This window comes from Ranitomeya imitator, chromosome 1, assembly GCF_032444005.1.
Source record: "Ranitomeya imitator isolate aRanImi1 chromosome 1, aRanImi1.pri, whole genome shotgun sequence".
Classification (NCBI taxonomy): Eukaryota; Metazoa; Chordata; class Amphibia; order Anura; family Dendrobatidae; genus Ranitomeya; species Ranitomeya imitator.
The window spans coordinates 982,287,663-982,307,120 of record NC_091282.1 but is presented as its reverse complement, the minus strand read 5'-3'; the positions used below and the strand labels follow the sequence as shown (position 1 = coordinate 982,307,120).

General features: G+C 42.6%; 1 protein-coding gene across 1 annotated transcript in view; it reads left to right on the top strand.

Moving 5' to 3' along the window:
- The window catches only part of TRPC3 (transient receptor potential cation channel subfamily C member 3), a 499,528-nt gene that overhangs the window by 302,826 nt on the left and 177,244 nt on the right, over window positions 1-19,458 (top strand). The window contains exon 3 of the mRNA XM_069743890.1: window positions 13,758-13,937. Within this exon, the coding sequence (XP_069599991.1) occupies window positions 13,758-13,937 (180 nt within the window). The remainder of the gene's footprint in view (window positions 1-13,757; window positions 13,938-19,458) is intronic.

Genomic DNA, 19,458 nt, shown 5'->3' with positions numbered 1-19,458 from the left:
CAAAATGGTGTCACTTGTGGGGGGTTTCAATATTTAGGCACATCAGTGGCTCTCCAAACGCAACATGGCGTCTCATCTCAATTCCTGTGAATTTTGCATTGAAAAGTCAAACGGCGCTCCTTCCCTTCCGAGCTCTCCCATGCGCCCAAACAGTGGTTTACCCCCACATATGGGGTATCAGAGTACTCAGGACAAATTGTGCAACAACTTTTTGGTTCCAATTTCTTCTCTTACCATTGGGAAAATAAAAAATCGGGGGCGAAAAGATCATTTTTTTTCACAAAAATTATTTTTTATTTTTACGGTTCTGCATTATAAACTTCTGTGAAGCACTTGGTGGGTCAAAGTGCTCACCACACCTCTAGATAAGTTCCTTAGGGGCAGAGGCGTATCTAGGGCTTCTGGCACCCGGGGCAAGAATTCATTTTGGCGCCCCCCCCCCCCCCCCCAGGACATATGCGATTTTCACACTTAGTCATGTACCTTCAAGCTCCTCTCCCTAATGCTCTCAATATTCAGTGAAAAACGGAGAAGCAGAAGAGAAGCTCGTTGTCACAGGACCGTAAGTATGAAAGTCGCATATGAGAGAAGTGTCCATGTGATGACTACTGGAACCTGCAGAGCTGAATCCTGACATCGCAGGCTTCTGAATTCTCACAACTAATGTGCTGCACATTTTTAGGATTCTCCCTTGCCTGTGGACAGTCATGTCAGCACAAGTATGTGATTTGTATACTTCTGGCCACATTCCGACTAGACGTGTCTGACCTCGCTCAGTTAATTTTCATTGAGTGAGGCCACACATGTCTAGTCAGCATGTGACCGCATGTATGTAAATCGCCAGCATGAGAGAATTCTGACAGTGTGCAGTGCGCACTGTGAGAACTCAGAAGTCTGCCCTCGTTCCCCAATACTGTTTCCTCATACATGCCAACCCATTCCCCTGTACTGTTTCCTCATATATGCCCCCCATCTCCCCCTTTGCTCTTCATTTTGTGTCCTTAAATCCCCCCATCTCCTCTCCAAATCTCCCCCACACAATAAATCCCCCATTCCCCACACAGCTCCTCATCATTCCCCCCATTCCCCACACAGCTCCTCATCATCCCCCTATTCCCCACACAGGGTCTCATCATCTCCCCATTCCCCACACAGCATCTCATCATCTCCCCATTCCCCACACAGCGTCTCATCAGCCCCCCATTCCCCACACAGCGTCTCATCAGCCCCCCATTCCCCACACAGTGTCTCATCAGCCCCCATTCCCCACACAGGGTCTCATCATCTCCCTATTCCCCACACAGCGTCTCTTCATCCCCCTATTCCCCACACAGCATCTCATCATCTCCCCATTCCCCACACAGCATCTCATCATCTCCCCATTCCCCACACAGCATCTCATCATCTCCCCATTCCCCACACAGTGTCTCATCAGCCCCCATTCCCCACACAGGGTCTCATCATCTCCCTATTCCCCACACAGCGTCTCTTCATCCCCCTATTCCCCACACAGCATCTCATCATCTCCCCATTCCCCACACAGCATCTCATCATCTCCCCATTCCCCACACAGCGTCTCATCAGCCCCCCATTCCCCACACAGCGTCTCATCAGCCCCTATTCCCCAGACAGCTCCTCATCATCCCCCTATTCCCCACACAGCATCTCATCATCTCCCCATTCCCCACACAGCATCTCATCATCTCCCCATTCCCCACACAGCGTCTCATCAGCCCCCCATTCCCCACACAGCGTCTCATCAGCCCCCCATTCCCCACACAGCGTCTCATCAGCCCCCATTCCCCAGACAGCTCCTCATCATTCCCCTATTCCCCACACAGCGTCTCATCAGCCCCTATTCCCCAGACAGCTCCTCATCATCCCCCTATTCCCCACACAGCATCTCATCATCTCCCCATTCCCCACACAGCATCTCATCAGCCCCCCATTCCCCACACAGCGTCTCATCAGCCCCCCATTCCCCACACAGCGTCTCATCAGCCCCCATTCCCCACACAGCGTCTCATCAGCCCCCCATTCCCCACACAGCGTCTCATCAGCCCCCCATTCCCCACACAGCGTCTCATCAGCCCCCATTCCCCACACAGCGTCTCATCAGCCCCCATTCCCCACACAGCGTCTCATCAGCCCCCCATTCCCCACACAGCATCTCATCAGCCCCCCATTCCCCACACAGCGTCTCATCAGCCCCCTATTCCCCACACAGCGTCTCATCAGCCCCCATTCCCCACACAGCGTCTCATCAGCCCCCATTCCCCACACAGCGTCTCATCAGCCCCCCATTCCCCACACAGCGTCTCATCAGCCCCCATTCCCCAGACAGCTCCTCATCATTCCCCTATTCCCCACACAGCGTCTCATCAGCCCCTATTCCCCAGACAGCTCCTCATCATCTCCCCATTCCCCACACAGCGTCTCATCATCTCCCCATTCCCCACACAGCGTCTCATCAGCCCCTATTCCAAATGCGTCCTCATTTCCTTGTACCCTGGGTCCACCATGGTGCAGCTCCTCTCCTCACATGGCTCCATGCTGCAGCCCCTTGGTCCTCTCTTCGCACGGCTCCATGCTGCAGCTCCTCATTTCCGGCTTCTCTTCTCCACCAGCAGCTTCCTGCAATCGACTCCTCCCCCTCAAGAAATCAACTCCAGTTTAGACGCTGCCCTGCAGTCAGATCTTCAATTGTACTCGTGTCTAAGATACGAGTACAACTGAATACTGGGAGCCGGTGCGCTGCAGCTTCTCTGTGCCGGCTGTCAGCTTGACAGTCGGCACAGAGAACAGCTGACTCCCAGTCCGGGGGGCGGCAGAATGCAGCTGCTGGGGGAGACACTACGGACCGCCACGTTAGGTGGCCCGACTGCGCCCCCCTGCCAGCTGCGCCCGGGGCAAATGCCCCGGCTGCCCCCCCTAGATACGCCACTGCTTAGGGGGTCTACTTTCCAAAATGGTGTCACTTGTGGGGGGGTTTCAATGTTTAGGCACATCAGTGGCTCTTCAAACGCAATATGGCGTCCCATCTCAATTCCTATCAATTTTGCATTGAAAGGTCAAACGGCGCTCCTTCCCTTCCGAGGTCTCCCATGCGCCCAAACAGTGGTTTACCCCCACATATGGGGTATCAGAGTACTCAGGACAAATTGTGCAACAACTTTTTGGTTCCAATTTCTTCTCTTACCATTGGGAAAATAAAAAATTGGGGGCAAAAAGATAATTTTTGTGAAAAATTTTTTTTTTTTATTTTTACGGTTCTGCATTATAAACTTCTGTGAAGCACTTGGTGGGTCAAAGTGCTCACCACACCTCTAGATAAGTTCCTTAGGGGGTCTACTTTCCAAAATGGTGTCACTTGTGGGGGGTTTCAATGTTTAGGCACATCAGTGGCTCTCTGAACGCAACATGGCGTCCCATCTCAATTCCAGTCAATTTTGCATTAAAAAGTCAAATGGCGCTCCTTCGCTTCCAAGCTCTGTCATGCGCCCAAACAGTGGTTTACCTCCACTTATGGGGTATCGGCGTACTCAGGACAAATTGTACAACAAGGTTTGGGGTCCATTTTCTCCTGTAACTCTTGGCAAAATAAAACAAATTGGAGCTGAAGTAAATTTTTTGTGAAAAAAAGTTAAATGTTAATTTTTATTTAAACATTCCAAAAATTCCTGTGAAACACCTGAAGGGTTAATAAACTTCTTGAATGTGGTTTTGAGAACCTTGAGGGGTGCAGCTTTTAGAATGGTGTCACACTTGGGTATTTTCTATCATATAGACGCCTCAAAATGACTTCAAATGAGATGTGGTCCCTAAAATAAAATGGTGTTGTAAAAATGAGAAATTGCTGGTCAACTTTTAACCCTTATAACTCCGTAACAAAAAAAAATTTTGGTTCCAAAATTGTGCTGATGTAAAGTAGACATGTGGGAAATGTTATTTATTAAGTATTTTGTGTGACATATCTCTGTGATTTAATTGCATAAAATTCAAAGTTGGAAAATTGCAAAATTTTCAAAATTTTCGCCATGTTTCCGTTTTTTTCACAAATAAACGCAGGTAATATCAAATAAATTTTACCATTATCATGAAGTACAATATGTCACGAGAAAACAATGTCAGAATCACCGAGATCCGTTGAAGCGTTCCAGAGTTATAACCTCATAAAGGGACAGTGGTCAGAATTGTAAAAATTGGCCCGGTCCATAACGTGCAAACCACCCTTGGGGGTAAAGGGGTTAAAATACATCCACAGTTATGTCTATAATTAACTCAGATATTGCCAAAAAACTTCCAAACACATGACATCATCATATCGGCAGTCCCGAATCGTTTAAAGGCATAGTAATCTTAGTGTATGTAAAATTATGACTTTGCAGTAAGTAATAAAAATGCCTTAAAACATTCTCTCATTATTCTGGCATTTGGCAAATAATAATTATGGTAATCCTAACTGACCTAAAACGGGAAAGGACTATTCTGATTTCATGTCAGATATTGAGAAAAACATGCAAATGTGTCTTTTTATATAGTGCATGTAAACTTCTAGTTTTATCTGTAGATACTGTAGATTGTGGATATCGTCCTTGTTACATTTGGTGAGTCCACAGGTAAAGAGACAGTTGAAGTTGTAGTAGCACATCTGTGCATTCCATTGGGTGATACATCACTGACATGTTTACAATATTCTTACCCTTGCATTCATTTCTGGGGTTCCTAAAGTTAAACACACTTACAGGATAGACAGAATGGTTCTAGTCTTCCTTTAATTCCGTGTCAACCTCAGTCTAGGTATTAAGATGTGAATGATGAGTTATAATCTCATTTTCTCTTTGAAGTTGCTACATATGCTATGTGTGAAATTTTTTAATTGACTTTAACATAGCCTTGTATCTGGCACATTGTCAGAAGTGCTTTAAAAATATTTCACTCTAAAAGGCAGACTACATTTTCAGTGTATTATGGAATGGGGCTTAGAAAAAAATGTATTTTGATGTGCATTCTTAAAGTAAATTTTATTTTTCTGTTAATGACATTTTATAGTACAAAATTCTATTGATTTACTTGGTATATATTTAGAGAGAATAGAAATGTGCTTCTGAAAAAAGGGTTATAAATCTTCTGAATTGAGATGCATTGTAAAAAGTCGCTGGCTTTTTTAAAGGGAGCTTAGATGTCTACTGTATATACTGCATTATTATTGAGTTTCACCCCAGAAACACTAGATTTAACCACTTATACAGATATATAGGAGATTTAGACTCTATAAAAATTATACCTGTAGTATAGATTTTAGTGGTTTATTTGCCTGAAAAAAAATATTTATTCTGCATGAAAAAGAGGGGACAGGCCATGCGATATACCATAGCAGTAGAAAAAAAACATAGACCACATATCCAAAACTTATACATTGAGCTATTACAGTGCATCGCGTGCTTCCTGTTGCTGATGAGGCGGATAGTGCGCACTATTCTTGCAGCCCAGACTGGCGGTGTATACCGTGTGGCCCCTGCTTCATTCAGCAGTTTGTGCCTACCCCTTGAGCACTATTTTGCAGCCCATACTGGCGGTACATACCGCGTGCCTCCTGCTTAATTCAGCAGATAGTGTCAGTCCGTGACACATTACCCTCTCTCAGTAGCTTGTTTCTACCTCATGCGCACTATTTTGCAGCCCATACTGGCGGTACATACCGCGTGCCTCCTGCTTAATTCAGCAGATAGTGTCAGTCCGTGACACATTACCCTATCTCAGTAGCTTGTTTCTACCTCATGCGCACTATTTTGCAGCCCTTACTGTCAGTACATTCCGTGTGGCTCCTGCTCCATCCAGCAGTTAGTGTCACTTGTGACACACCATTGTTTCTCTGCGGCTTGTGCCTACCCCGCGACCTATATGTCTTCAGGCTTTTTACTGATGTAATCTAACCTTGCTACTCAGGGCTTCTCTAAGCATACTAGTATATTAGCACACTGATGAAGGTCCAGTAACGACCGAAACGTTGTGAATACTGTATGTAAATAAAACCCCACTTTGCATCACAACACTTTTGGAGTGTGCCAGTCACTTGCATTTTATATATCGGTGTTATCACCTATTACTTTGATATCACATCTTGCACATTTGATATAATAATCTAAGGGCTTTTAAGCCATGCTTAGCTCTCTGTGTGTCTCCTGAGTATTCAGGCAGTAGCATACTATGCTGCCCTTTTACATTTCAAGAGTAAATCTTCACTTTCCATTTGTCTCTACTCCAGCCTGGTGTCTAATTATTTTCTTTTCTGCTCTTGACTCCTTTCCAGCAACCAGTTTCTCCTACTAGCTCAGTCCTGCTATTTACGTTGCTATTCCCACCCTCAATTCTGCTATCGAGGTAACTGATAAATAAAGTCATCATTGCTGATCTTGATGCTGTCTGCATGCTCAGATCTGCTATCGAGGTACCTTATAACCAACTCATCTTTGCTATTCTTGGTGCTGTTGCACCTTCAACTGTGCTAAGTCAAGATCCCCGTTAATAGCTCATCTCAATAATTCCTGATGCTGTCCACACTCACAACTCTGCTGTTATTGTGTGCTACCACACTCTGGCAACAAGATTGCCTACAGAATGTTGTTGCTTCTGTGTGCTACTGCACTCCTACAACAAGGTACCAGATTGCCTATACAACTCTATTGTTTCTGTTTATTACTGCACTTCTGCAACAAGGTACCAGATTCCCTTCACTGCCCGGTTTCTGTTTTTCACACATTTATCTCTGTTGTATCTAGTACTTTCTTCCTCCTGACCTATGGCTTGGTAGATATACTTCATGAGGTGAGCCCATCCAGTCAACTGGCCATTTCTGAATCATGCAAAGCCCTACATTTATTTGGCTTACATCATCTCCTCTTTCATTAATTGATGTGGATTATGTCCCCTACTTCATCCACACTCAGCTTGAATTCCCCATAGAACACAGGACCAGTACATATGCAGTATGTTTTCCCTGTTCTGGGCAGAGGAATCCACTTTCTACTATGCATGTGTTGAACCCAATGTGACTTCCAGGACATCAGCTTCATCACTTGTTTCAATTGGTGAAACCAATAACTCATAAATTACACTGTGATCAAAAAACGCACAGAAAGTTGTTTCTCATGCTTTAAACAGGACAAAAACAAATGATATGTGTTGTCATATGCCATTTGAAATAAGAAGATGATTTTGCTTGGCAAGTGGCTAATGTATGTGTAAGGGAGTGAAAGGGCAGTAGTCATGGCCATACAGACTGGTGTATATTTGCCCTGGTCTCTGATTACGTAAAAACAGCATTATCTCACCTGCATACCTGTGTCTTCTCCTAATACGCCATCAGGTATACCACTGTGGTGCTGAGGGCTTTCTGCAGCAGGCTTCACAAGAATTGAGACACAGTCCAGTTCAAATTCAGCATGTGAAACTTTACTTAAACTACTTGGCAGCACATTCTTGTCAGTAACAACATCAACAGCAAGTCCCATGCAGTTCTCATTCTGCTCTTTCCCTGCACTCAGTTCCACATCCTTCAGTACATTTCAGGGTAATAACACCTTAGGCGATACCGCAGTGCTCTCCCTGTTCAGACTCACTGTTTCTTGGAATTCTCCAGTCCGTTTCGCACCGGTTCTTAGAGCATCAACCCATGCATTTATCTGCCACATTCTGAACAATCTGCGCCCTGTACTTTTCCAGACCGCTTCCTTCCTCCAGCTATGAACTGCTGCAATCCTGCTGCTTGACACCATACTTCTGTTCTATAGACTCCATATGGCTATAATTCGCTTCTTCTTCTTAAACGTTGCGTGACTGCTGTGGTGTCCTGGACCTAGAGCCCATGTGGACTATTCTGGCGCCCAGGCCCTTCTGACTACCTAAGGGAACGTTCCTAGCTTACCACACAGCAGCTCCTCCTATAGTTAACCTTTTCCTACACTATACTCTAGCTGAAAGGTCTGTACACTAGAATGCCCCCATCTAGTGGCCAATCTAATAACTGCACTTACCCTATACTATGCATAGCAGCATTACAACATTATAACATTACACATATATGCATTTAGCAAGACATGGTAATACACATAACAGTGCAGCAGTACCATTTTATAGGAGTGGTAATACACTAAATCGTGTAGCAGTACCATCATATGTTAACAAATATACAAACACTGATACTATACGGCATCGGGATGAAAGAGAAATGCAAGGGTACAAACATAATATATCATACCCCCTACATATGTAGTGGACGTCATCCCTATCAATCTTATGGGAGATTCAGCTCTGTACTTGTCCAACCGACTGTTGTGAGCAGATTAGCATGCAGGCCAGGAGGTATCCAAACTCATTTATCTAAGTATGCTGAGCTGCGGAGCTCTAATATATGCCTGATATTACATAGTTATATAGGTTGAAAATAGACCTAAGTCCATCAAATTCAACCTTTCTCCATCAGTTATACATTTTTATCGCTAAATTATTTATACCGTACTGTACCATTTTTTTGTGAGGAAATCATCCAGCCATTTTATCAAGGTTAATATATTATCTGCCATTATTACCTCTTGTGGTTGGCATTCCACAGTCTGACTGCTCTAACTGTAAAAAATCCCTTCCAATTTAGTTGCTGGAGTAGCTTTTCCTCCAAATGTAATGAATGTCCCTGTCGTTTTATTACGTCTTTGGAAGGAATAAGTCATGTGCCAGTCCTCTCTACTGACCACACATATATTTATACGCATAAATATGAGAGGCCTTCCATGCCATGTAGTAATCTAGTTGCCTGCATTTAAACTGATTCTAACTTCTAAGGTCCCTTTCACACATCAGTTTTTTGCCGTCACTCACAATCCGTTGGCTCGACGGATCGATGGATACGTCGCAGATTGTGAAAAACTGATGTGACGGATCCATTTTTTGGACGGATCCGACTAGTAGATCTGGCTAATTGGATCGGAGCATGCTCAGTTAAAAAAAACAAATCCATTGCCGGATTTCATCATTTGATGGATCCGGTGCCATAGACTTCCATTCTAGCAAATGACAGACGGATCCGTCGCTGTCCATTTTTTCGATGTACACAAAAAACTTTACTTTGTCCGTTGTCTCCAGCCACTGGACAAACAATTTTCGAAGGATCCGGCGAATGACGGATGAAACGTGAGGCCATCCATCGCTAATACAAGTCTATGAGAAAAAAACGGTCGCCGGATCTATTTTTTTTTTTCAAAATTCGACAGATTGCGACTGATAAGCGTTTCTGCTACGTCAAAAAACGCAGCGGAAACACATAAAAAAGCAACGTGGGCACACAGCCTAAGGCTATTGAATTCATTGCAGCGTCCAGATGTTCAATTATTTATGTGATATAATAGAAATCTGCCTTGGGGATTCTGAATTTTTCCAATAAGAGGAAGATATGGAAAAATAATAAGACTAATTACTGGAATAATCAGTCTACCTATCTACTGTATAATATATTCTACAGGAAAGAGCAATTGTTATCGCTAGTCGTGGCACTCAAGTAGCATGTAGGAAAGTGTTCAGACACCAAATTTAAAACCACTGAATGCCAGAAAAATCTTGGCTGTATTTCAGAAGACTTGGGATAAGGCTCCTTACAAGTGGCGTTCATTTTACAGCTAAGGAAGATGCTTTTTTCGATGTGTCATTTGCTGTTGATCTGAGAAGGTCTTTTGGGATTTATGAGCGTTTGTTCCTTCACTGAAGTCCAGGATAATGGCAAACAATCTTCTTGATGACATGACAGCTCTCAGAAGAGCACATAGCTTGTAAAAGAAAAAATGTCTCAGTGTTCGGATAGGGCTGACTTGTTTAAACACAATTCCCAATAATAGAGCCTGCAACCTGTCATGGCTATCACAGTTCATCTTGAAATATTGCACACAGAAACATGAAATGAGCTTTGTAGGAATTCTGGACGCTAGGTGTCTAGATAATATGAAGTGGGTGAGATTCTCTGGCGCGACAGAAGTCCTTTACTTTCAGCAGTCCCCTTCACTACTTTCAACACTCCAAGTCCTAGTTCACATTTACGCAGTTCTCTAAGCTGAACACTTGCATCAGAGTTTTTTGAGCTATGAGTATTATAGCCCATGGACATGGACTATCCTCTATATATATAGAGAGAGAGAGAGCGAGAGAGAGAGACATCCTATATGGGCTGAAAAGTTGTGAACATAGCTTAATAGCATCTAATGTAATAGAATGTAATAGAATAGAATGAATGTAGAGAATGTAAGTTGGCAAGGACAGGGTCCTCTCCCCTCTGTACCAGTCTGTCACTGTAAACCTGTTTACTGTAAATGATATCTATAACTCTATATGTAACCCCTTTCTCATGTACAGCACCATTGAATTAATGGTGCTATATAAATAAATAAAAATAATAATCTTCATCCGACCCGCGTTTCTCCCTCTTATGGCCAGTCAGGGATTCATCGGGGAATTCAGTCAATCAGGATAAAAGAAGAAAACCATAAGCTGCACTGCACTGAGGATAACAGCTCATAGGCCCAGTCAACATGCCCACACACAGCCCCCTACATATATAATTCCACAAACAGCCCCTACATACAGTATCAGCCCCTACATAGCTACCTATATACAGTGTGAGCCCCCATATAGCTAATAGCTAGCACTCACATAGCTCCCTATAGAGTATAAGCCCCACATAGCTCCCTATACACAGTAAGCCCCCCCACATAGCCTCCTATTTACAGTATAAGCCCGCACATAGCTCCCTATATACAGTATGAGCCCCCATATAGTCTATATACAGTATGAGCCTGCACATAGCTCCCTAGATACAGTATGAGCCCACATATAGCTCTCTATATACAGTGTGAGCCAACATATAGCTACCTAGATACAGTATGACCACTCACTTAATTTCTTATATGCAGTATAAGCCCCACATAGCTCCCTACATACAATATGAGCCACCATCTAGCCTCCTATATACATGCGCCAGCAAACAGCTCTCTATATACAATATGAGCACCTATGTAGCCTCCGGTATACAGTATGAGCCCCTTTTTAGCCTCCTATATACAGTATGAGCGTGCACACAGCCTTCTATATATAGTATGAGCCCCTACATAGCCTCCTATATACCCGTCTCCTTCCTGAGTGGTATGATGGCTGGACATTCCCATCTTGTTTTTACTTGCTCATAATTGTTTGTACAGATGAACGAGGCACCTTCTGGTATCTTGAAATTGTACCCAGGGATGAACCAGACTTGTGCAAGTCCACAATTCTCTTCCTGATGTCTTGGCTGATTTCTTGAGACTTTCCCATGATGCTATACAAAGAAGCAGTGTGTTTCAGGTGTCCATTAAAATACATCCACAGGTATGTCTATAATTAACTCAGATATTGCCAAAAAACAGCTTCCAAACACGTGACATCATCATATGGGCAGTCCAGAATTGTTTACAGGCATAGTAATCTTAGTGTATGTAAAATTATGACTTTGCAGTAAGTAATATAAATGCCTTAAAACATTCTCTCTTTCTCTCTCTCTCTGTCTCTCTCTCTCTCATTATTCAGGCATTTGGCTAATATTAATAATTATGGTAATCTTAATTGACCTAAAACGGGAAATTTCTGATTTCATGTCAGATATTGAGAAAAAAATGCATATGTGTCATTTTATATAATGTATGCAAACTTCTAGTTTTAACATATGTTCTAGTTCTAACATATGAGCCCCTATATAGCCTCCAAAGTCCATTATGAGCCTGCCCATAGCCTCCTATATACAGTACAGGCCCTCTCATCCCATACACATATTAATAAAACAAAACAACACATACAGACATGCCTCTCTCCAGTACCCCTGGCGCTTTGCACCGGTCCCCGTGGCTCGACTTCTACTGGCAAGCATGTACATACTAGCATGATGACTCCATCGTGCCGTGCCAGCTGATGACGTCATCGTGCTGGCAAGTCACAACAGAGGCAATGGGAGCTCCCCTGGAGCTGAACGGCCATTCTGTATCATCTGCAGCGCAACACCAGGAAAGCTCCCTTCTGGGATATGTGCACCCCCGATGGCAGTGCACAAAACATTATGATGAGGGCAATCTGGCAGTGGGCCATCCGGAGCCACGGACCCTGTGCTGTAGGGTAGATTACCCTTATTAAAATCCGCATATGGCTGCACTCACCTCTATGCAAGAAACCTCCTCTGCATCCATGTCCATGTTTGCAATATGCGGTATCAGAGCCCGCACCCATCGGTCGTTGTTCCATTCACACAGCACATTGTAAGACTTTGCCTACTTTCTGCTAGGACTAGCCCATCCTCAACAGCTTCTGTTGGTCCTAGGGACACCCCGTCCCACAACACAGTTTTTCTGAGAACCGCCACCATTCCCTCTCACTCACTTTTCCTCATTCAGCCTCTTCTGCATTGAAAAATAATAAGAAATTATTCCAGGGCCTACTCCGGGCCACAGGCCTTGGATGTTACCGGAATGTCCGCAGGAAATCTGCTACGACCTCATACTATCAGAACAATATGTACTCCACTGACACTTGAACTTCCACTTCACATGAACCTCTCTCTAACTCAGACTGACTAAACCAGGAAATGCTTCCCCTTTTTCTTGACCTTATCCCCTTTTGCTTTACTCTACACTTTCCCATGCTAGGCTGTTCCTAAACATTTAACTATATCCTAACCTACTCTGTCTGCTGCAGTAGTCTGTTGCTAGGGAAACAACCTTTCACCTACTTAATTACTGTCACTATCTTGTAACAGTATGCACAAAGCATATTACACTTACAATGCCTATCACACTCTATCTTATGTCCTCATGTACCTAAAGACACTGGCCATCTCTAACCTAAGCATTAAACTGTGTTCTATACTGTCTCTACCTCTGAGCTGAATGTACCAGGTTAAACACTATGCATTTTACATTGTACCATAAAAACACAATACAACCGTATATTAGAATCACACTACAATTATTGTCTTCAGGGGAAGGTATATGACAGTCTCTGTCACATCCTTACATTATGACTAAATATGAATGGATTGATTCAAATGCATCTGGTCCATGGGCCACGCCAGAAGTGACAAGCGAATGGGAGCCTTACGAACCAGCTACTACCTGCCAGAATTCTCAGTCTGCTTCTGATTGGTAGGCCCAGAGTGACAGCACTCATGTGCTGGACCCAAAAATCAGAAGAGGTGATGGCAATTAGGAGGCAGTTTGCCAGGCTACCATCCGTCCAGGCCTGCCCTCGAACAGACTACTGACATGGCTGCTGGACCAGTGACCTACAAATTGATTTGTTCATTTCTACTTCTGACCCATAGGCGAATTAGGAATAAAGTTACCTTCCATGTATGACAAGTTTCCGTATGCACAAATATCAATAAATGTAAGTGAATTGACAAACTTTCAAACCCTTTATGTCAGATATAGAATTGAAATGAATGTTTGCCACATTATACAAATATTGCATTCTTGTGATGCACTAAGCTCATTGTAAGAGTGGCAGAATACGTCCAGTTTAATGAATGACTTTTTGTAAAAGCCATGGACAATGATCTCCTAAAAACCTCCGTCCTAAATGAATCTGTTATTCTTTGGTATTTTTTCATTGTGTTCAAACAAAAAGGAATGAAAGAAAATGTCACTTATTCACTGGATAACAATTGAACCATTATATTTTTGTATGATTTTCAGAATGACTATCGTAAATTGTCTATGCAATGCAAAGACTTTGTGGTCGGAGTTCTTGACTTGTGCCGAGATTCTGAAGAGGTAGAGGCTATCCTAAATGGAGATGTGGATGCTGAACCAATGGAATCCCACCGACCTTCATTGAGCCGAGTAAAACTGGCTATTAAGTATGAAGTCAAGAAGGTAGGTAGTGTGTACTGTATATTCAGTGTCATTGCACTAGTCGTGAACTGTCTTTTTTTGCTCCTTGTACAGAATATATGGATGGATATATACATAAGTGAAATCAAAATAATTCAACCACCATTGGAAATGTTGATCATTACCAAAATGTACAGATTTTTTTCAGTTTCTGCTGTTTGCATTAAACTAATCAAATAAAAACAGTTTAAATACCTCAACGCAACTAATATACGTAAGTATTAGCATAAATGCGAACGGCGGTAGGTGTTTGACTTGTGATTCAGTGACTTTGGATTCAGGGACTTTTTATGGGAGGAATTACTGAATTTCTGTCTGTATTTTATTAATACTTTGTATTTATTTTTATTAAACTTTTCTGTTTGGTGCAATCCCCATTAGGAAATGTGCTCCACTCTTGTTAATGCCATCCAGTACATCTTGCCACACGTTTGCAATCCTTGAGCAGCCGGTCAAGGGTGCATAATGCAATGCAAGATGTGAGCACGTTGTGCATTTGGAAGCCCGGATTCTGGATCTAAATGTGCAGCTGGCAACACTGAGATCCATAGACAATATGGAAAGGAGTCTACTGCTCACTGAGCAGATGCTCAATGGGATAGATGAGGTGGGGGATGGTAGGATGGAGCTGCAGGACAGTGGAGCATCAAGCTGGGTGACAGTTAGAAAGCGGTGTAGAGGGAAGAGTGCCAGGGAGGCTAGTCCTGATCTGACACACCCCAATAAGTTTGCTAAGTTGACAGATGAGGGGGGTGCCAGTACTGGGGTAGCACTGCTGCAGCCAGGCATGTCCTCTGAAAGCCGGAGGAGTGTCTGCTCCAATAAGGAGGGAAATAGGAGAGCAGGGCAGGTCGGACAGGTGCTGGTAGTGGGGGACTCAATTATTAGGGGAACAGATAGGGCAATCTGTCACAAAGACAGGGATCGTCGATCGGTGTGCTGCCTACCTGGCGCTTGAGTCTGACACATCACTGATCGGACTGACAGATTACTGGAAGGGGCTGGTGAGGACCCAGTGGTCATGGAGCACATTGGCATAAATGACAAAGTTAGAGGTAGGTCCTTCAAGATGATTTCAGGGAATAAGGCTGCAAGCTGAAAGCAAGGACCTCCAAGGTGGTATTTTCCGAAATACTGCCTGTACCACATGCCATGACAGAGAGGCAACGGGACATTAGGGAGGTTAATAAGTCACTCAAGAATTGGTGTAGGAAGGAGGGGTTTGGGTTCCTGGAGAACTGGGCCAATTTCTCAGTTGGCTACAGGTTCTACGCTAGGGACGGGCTGTACCTCAATGGGGAGGGTGCAGCTGCTGTGCCGGGGGAGAAAATGGCTAGAAGTTTGGAGGAGTGTTTAAACTAGGGATTGGGGGGAGTGTATTCATTTTATAGGAGGGGAGGATAGTGCAGATAGAGACCTGGGCACAAATAAGGAAGTGGGGGGTGGTGGTGGCATGGGGGGTGGGGTTAGAACAGTTAATAATTTAAGAAAGAATAGAGGTACAGAGAGATACATAAAGTGTATGTGTACTAATGCCAGAAGCCTTGCCAACAAAATGGAGGAATTAGAATTAATGGTGTTGGAGCATAATTATCACATGGGGGGGATATATGAGACATGTCTGGATGAGAGCCATGACTGGGCTGTTAACTTACAGGGCTATAGTCTGTTCATAAATGACCATACATATAAGCGGGGGAGGTGTGTGTCTATATGTAAAATCATCCTTAAAACCCATCCGGCGTGATAATATAGGTGAATCTAATGAAAATGTAGAGTCCCTGTGGGTGGAAATAAGGGAAGGGGGAAAAAATAATAAATTACTGATAGGGGTTAATTATAAGTCTCCAAAAATAATGGAAGCAATGGAGAATATCCTCATAAAGCAAATAGATGAAGCTGCAACTCAAGGAGAAGTCATTATTATGGGGGATTTCAACTACCCTGAAATCGATTGGGGAACAGTAACCTGCAGTTCCAGCAAAGGTAATCGGTTTTTGACATCTGTGAGAGACAATTACCTTTCACAACTGGTTCAGAACCCAACAAGAAGGGGGGCACTGCTAGACCTAATATTAACCAACAGGCCAGGCCACATTGCAAATATAAGGGTTGTGGGTCACTTGGGGAATAGTGATCACAAAATAATAAGTTTTCATGTATCCTTTAATAAGATGTGTAGTAGAGGGGTTACAAGGACTCTAAACTTCAGGAGGGCAAATTTCCAACAGATGAGAGATGATCTTGGTGCAATTAACTGGGACGATATCCTGAGAAAAATACACAAAGAAAATGGGAGACGTTTATTAGCATCCTGGATAGGATCTGTGCACAGTATATACCGTATGGTAATAAACATACTAGAAATAGGAGGAAACCAATATGGCTAAATAGAGCTGTAAGGGTCACAAAAAGTGACAAAAAGAAAGCATTTAGAGAATTAAAGGAAGTAGGTTGTGATGAGACATTAAATAAATACAGAGATTTAAATAAATTCTGTAAGAAGCAAATCAAGGCAGCAAAGATTGAGACAGAGAGACTCATTGCCAGAGAGAGTAAAAATAATCCAAAAATATTTTTAACTACATAAATAGTAAGAAACTAAAAAATGATAGTGTTGGCCCCCTTAAAAATAGTCTGGGTGAAATGGTGGATGAGGATGAGGAAAAAGCCAATATGCTAAATGACTTTTTTTCATCAGTATTTACACAAGAAAATCCCATGGCAGACAATATGATCAGTGATAACAAAAATTCCCCATTAAATGTCACCTGCTTAACCAAGCAAGAAGTACGGAGGCGTCTAAAAATCACTAAAATTGACAAATCTCCGGGCCCGGATGGGATACACCCCCGAGTACTGCAGGAACTAAGTACAGTCATTGATAGACCATTATTTATAGTCTTTAAAGACGCCATAATAACAGGGTCTGTACCACAGGACTGGCGTATAGCAAATGTGGTGCCAATATTCAAAAAGGGGACAAAAACTGAACTCGGAAATTATAGGGCAGTAAGCTTAACCTCTACTGTGGGTAAAATCCTGGAGGGTATTCTAAGGGATGCTATGCTAGAGTATCTGAAGAGGAATAACCTCATGACCCAATATCAGCATAGGTTTACTAGGAACCGTTCCTGTCAGACTAATCTGATCAGTTTCTATGAAGAGGTAAGTTCTGGACTGGACCAAGGGAACCCAGTGGACGTAGTGTATATGGACTTTTCAAAAGCTTTTGATACAGTGCCACACAAAAGGTTGATACATAAAATAAGAATGATGGGGATAGGGGAAAATATGTGTAAGTGGGTTAAGAGCTGGCTCAGGGGTAGGAAACAAAGGGTGGTTATTAATGGAGCACACTCGGACTGGGTCGCGGTTAGCAGTGGGGTACCACAGGGGTCAGTATTGGGCCCTCTTCTTTTTTACATATTTATTAATGACCTTGTAGGGGGCATACAGAGCAGAATTTCAATATTTGCAGATGACACTAAACTCTGTAGGTAATCAATACAGAGGAGGACAATTTTATATTACAGGATGATTTATGTAATCTAGAACTTTGGGCTGATAAATGGTAAATGAGCTTTAATGGGGATAAATGTAAGGTCATGCACTTGGGTAAAGTAATAAGATGTATAACTATGTGCTTAATTGTGAAACACTGGGTAAAATCGTCAATGAAAAAGACCTGGGTGTATGGGTGGATGACAAACTCACATTTAGTGGTCAGTGTCAGGCAGCTGCTACAAAGGCAAATAAAATAATGGGATGCATTAAAAGAGGCATAGAAACTCATGATGAGAACATAATTTTACCTCTATACAAGTCACTAGTTCGACTGCACTTAGAATACTGTGCACAGTTCTGGTCTCCAGTGTATAAAGAAAGACATAGCTGAACTAGAGCGGGTGCAGAGAAGAGCGACCAAGGTTATTAGAGGACTGGGGGGTCTGCAAGATAGGTTATTACACTTGGGGCTATTTAGTTTGGAAAAGCGAAGGCTAAGGGGTGATCTTATTTTAATGTATAAATATATGAGGGGACAGTACAAAGACCTTTCTGATGATCTTTTTAATCATAGACCTGAGACAGGGACAAGGGAGCATCCTCTACGTCTGGAGGAAAGAAGGTTTAAGCATAATAACAGACGTAGATTCTTTACTGTGAGAGCAGTTAGACGATGGAACTCTCTGCCGTATGATGTTGTAATGAGTGATTCATTACTTAAATTTAATAGGGGCCTTGATGTATTTCTTGAAAAGTATAATGTTACAGGGTATATATACTAGATTCCTTGTTAGAGCGTTGATCCAGGGAACTAGTCTGATTGCCGTATGTGGAGTCCGGAAGGAATTTTTTTCCCCAGTGTGGAGCTTACTCTTTGCCACATGGGTTTTTTTCTGCCTTCCTCTGGATCAACATGTTAGGACATGTTAGGTTAGGCTATGGGTTGAACTAGATGGACTTAAAGTCTTCCTTCAATCGTAATAACCATGTTACTATGTATAATAAGTGTTTTACTGATTCAACCCTTTCATGCCAATTGTCATTAGTACTTAGTAGAGCCCCTTTGTCGAGTGGGGAAAAAGTTTTGTTGTTATTCATATTCTCTGAAAAAAGGCCAAGAAAGCAATAATTCTGCCGGGGTATGTAAACTTTTGAGCACAACTATATATATATATACACACACATTTAAAAAAAAATTGGTTTACCCTGATGTTAAAACTATCTTTATTTCTGTTTTGTGTTTGTATCCTATAAATAAATGTCTTACTAATTTGCAATAGATATATATTGTAGTCAGCTGAGCTTTGCAACATATTCTGAATGTGTTTTATGTGCTTTGTGATTGTTGGTCTGCTCCCGAATCTTTGGTTGGACCCTAAAAATGGACTTATTAGTAATAGATTCATTCATTGGGACTGTATGGTAATGCTTTTAATGACAAAACTATTTTAGGAGTGATACCTTTATTTGCTAGTTAGTAGCAATATATTTGCTTTTGGTGCACAGAGGCTCCTTCTTCGGGTAGATTAGAAATGAACGACTACATTATATCTGACTTACGTCGGAATCATCTCATTGGACAGTCATTCATTTGGAAAATGCCTGATGAAGGGGCCTATATGCTCCGAAAGCTTACAAATATAATTTTTCTGGTTGTCCAATAAAGATTTCACTCTTATAAACATAGATTTTTCTAGATAACATGGTACCACAATATAACCTTTATAAGACTGTATGGTCTTCAGTATGCCAACGTTCACAATCCACACTGAGTTCTGGTTAATTAGGACACAACCCCGATTGGTATCTAATCTTGCAGATCCCTATCCCTTCTGTTTTTAATATGAAATTATGACCTTTTTTGCCATCCAATTGTGTTACACTGTCATTGTTTCCTCTTATCCTGCTTTTTTTTCCCGACATGTTCTCCTTAGCCGTCCCATCAGGCAGCTGTTATAAAATGTTGCTTTTATTTTTAAAGATGCACAGGAGGACT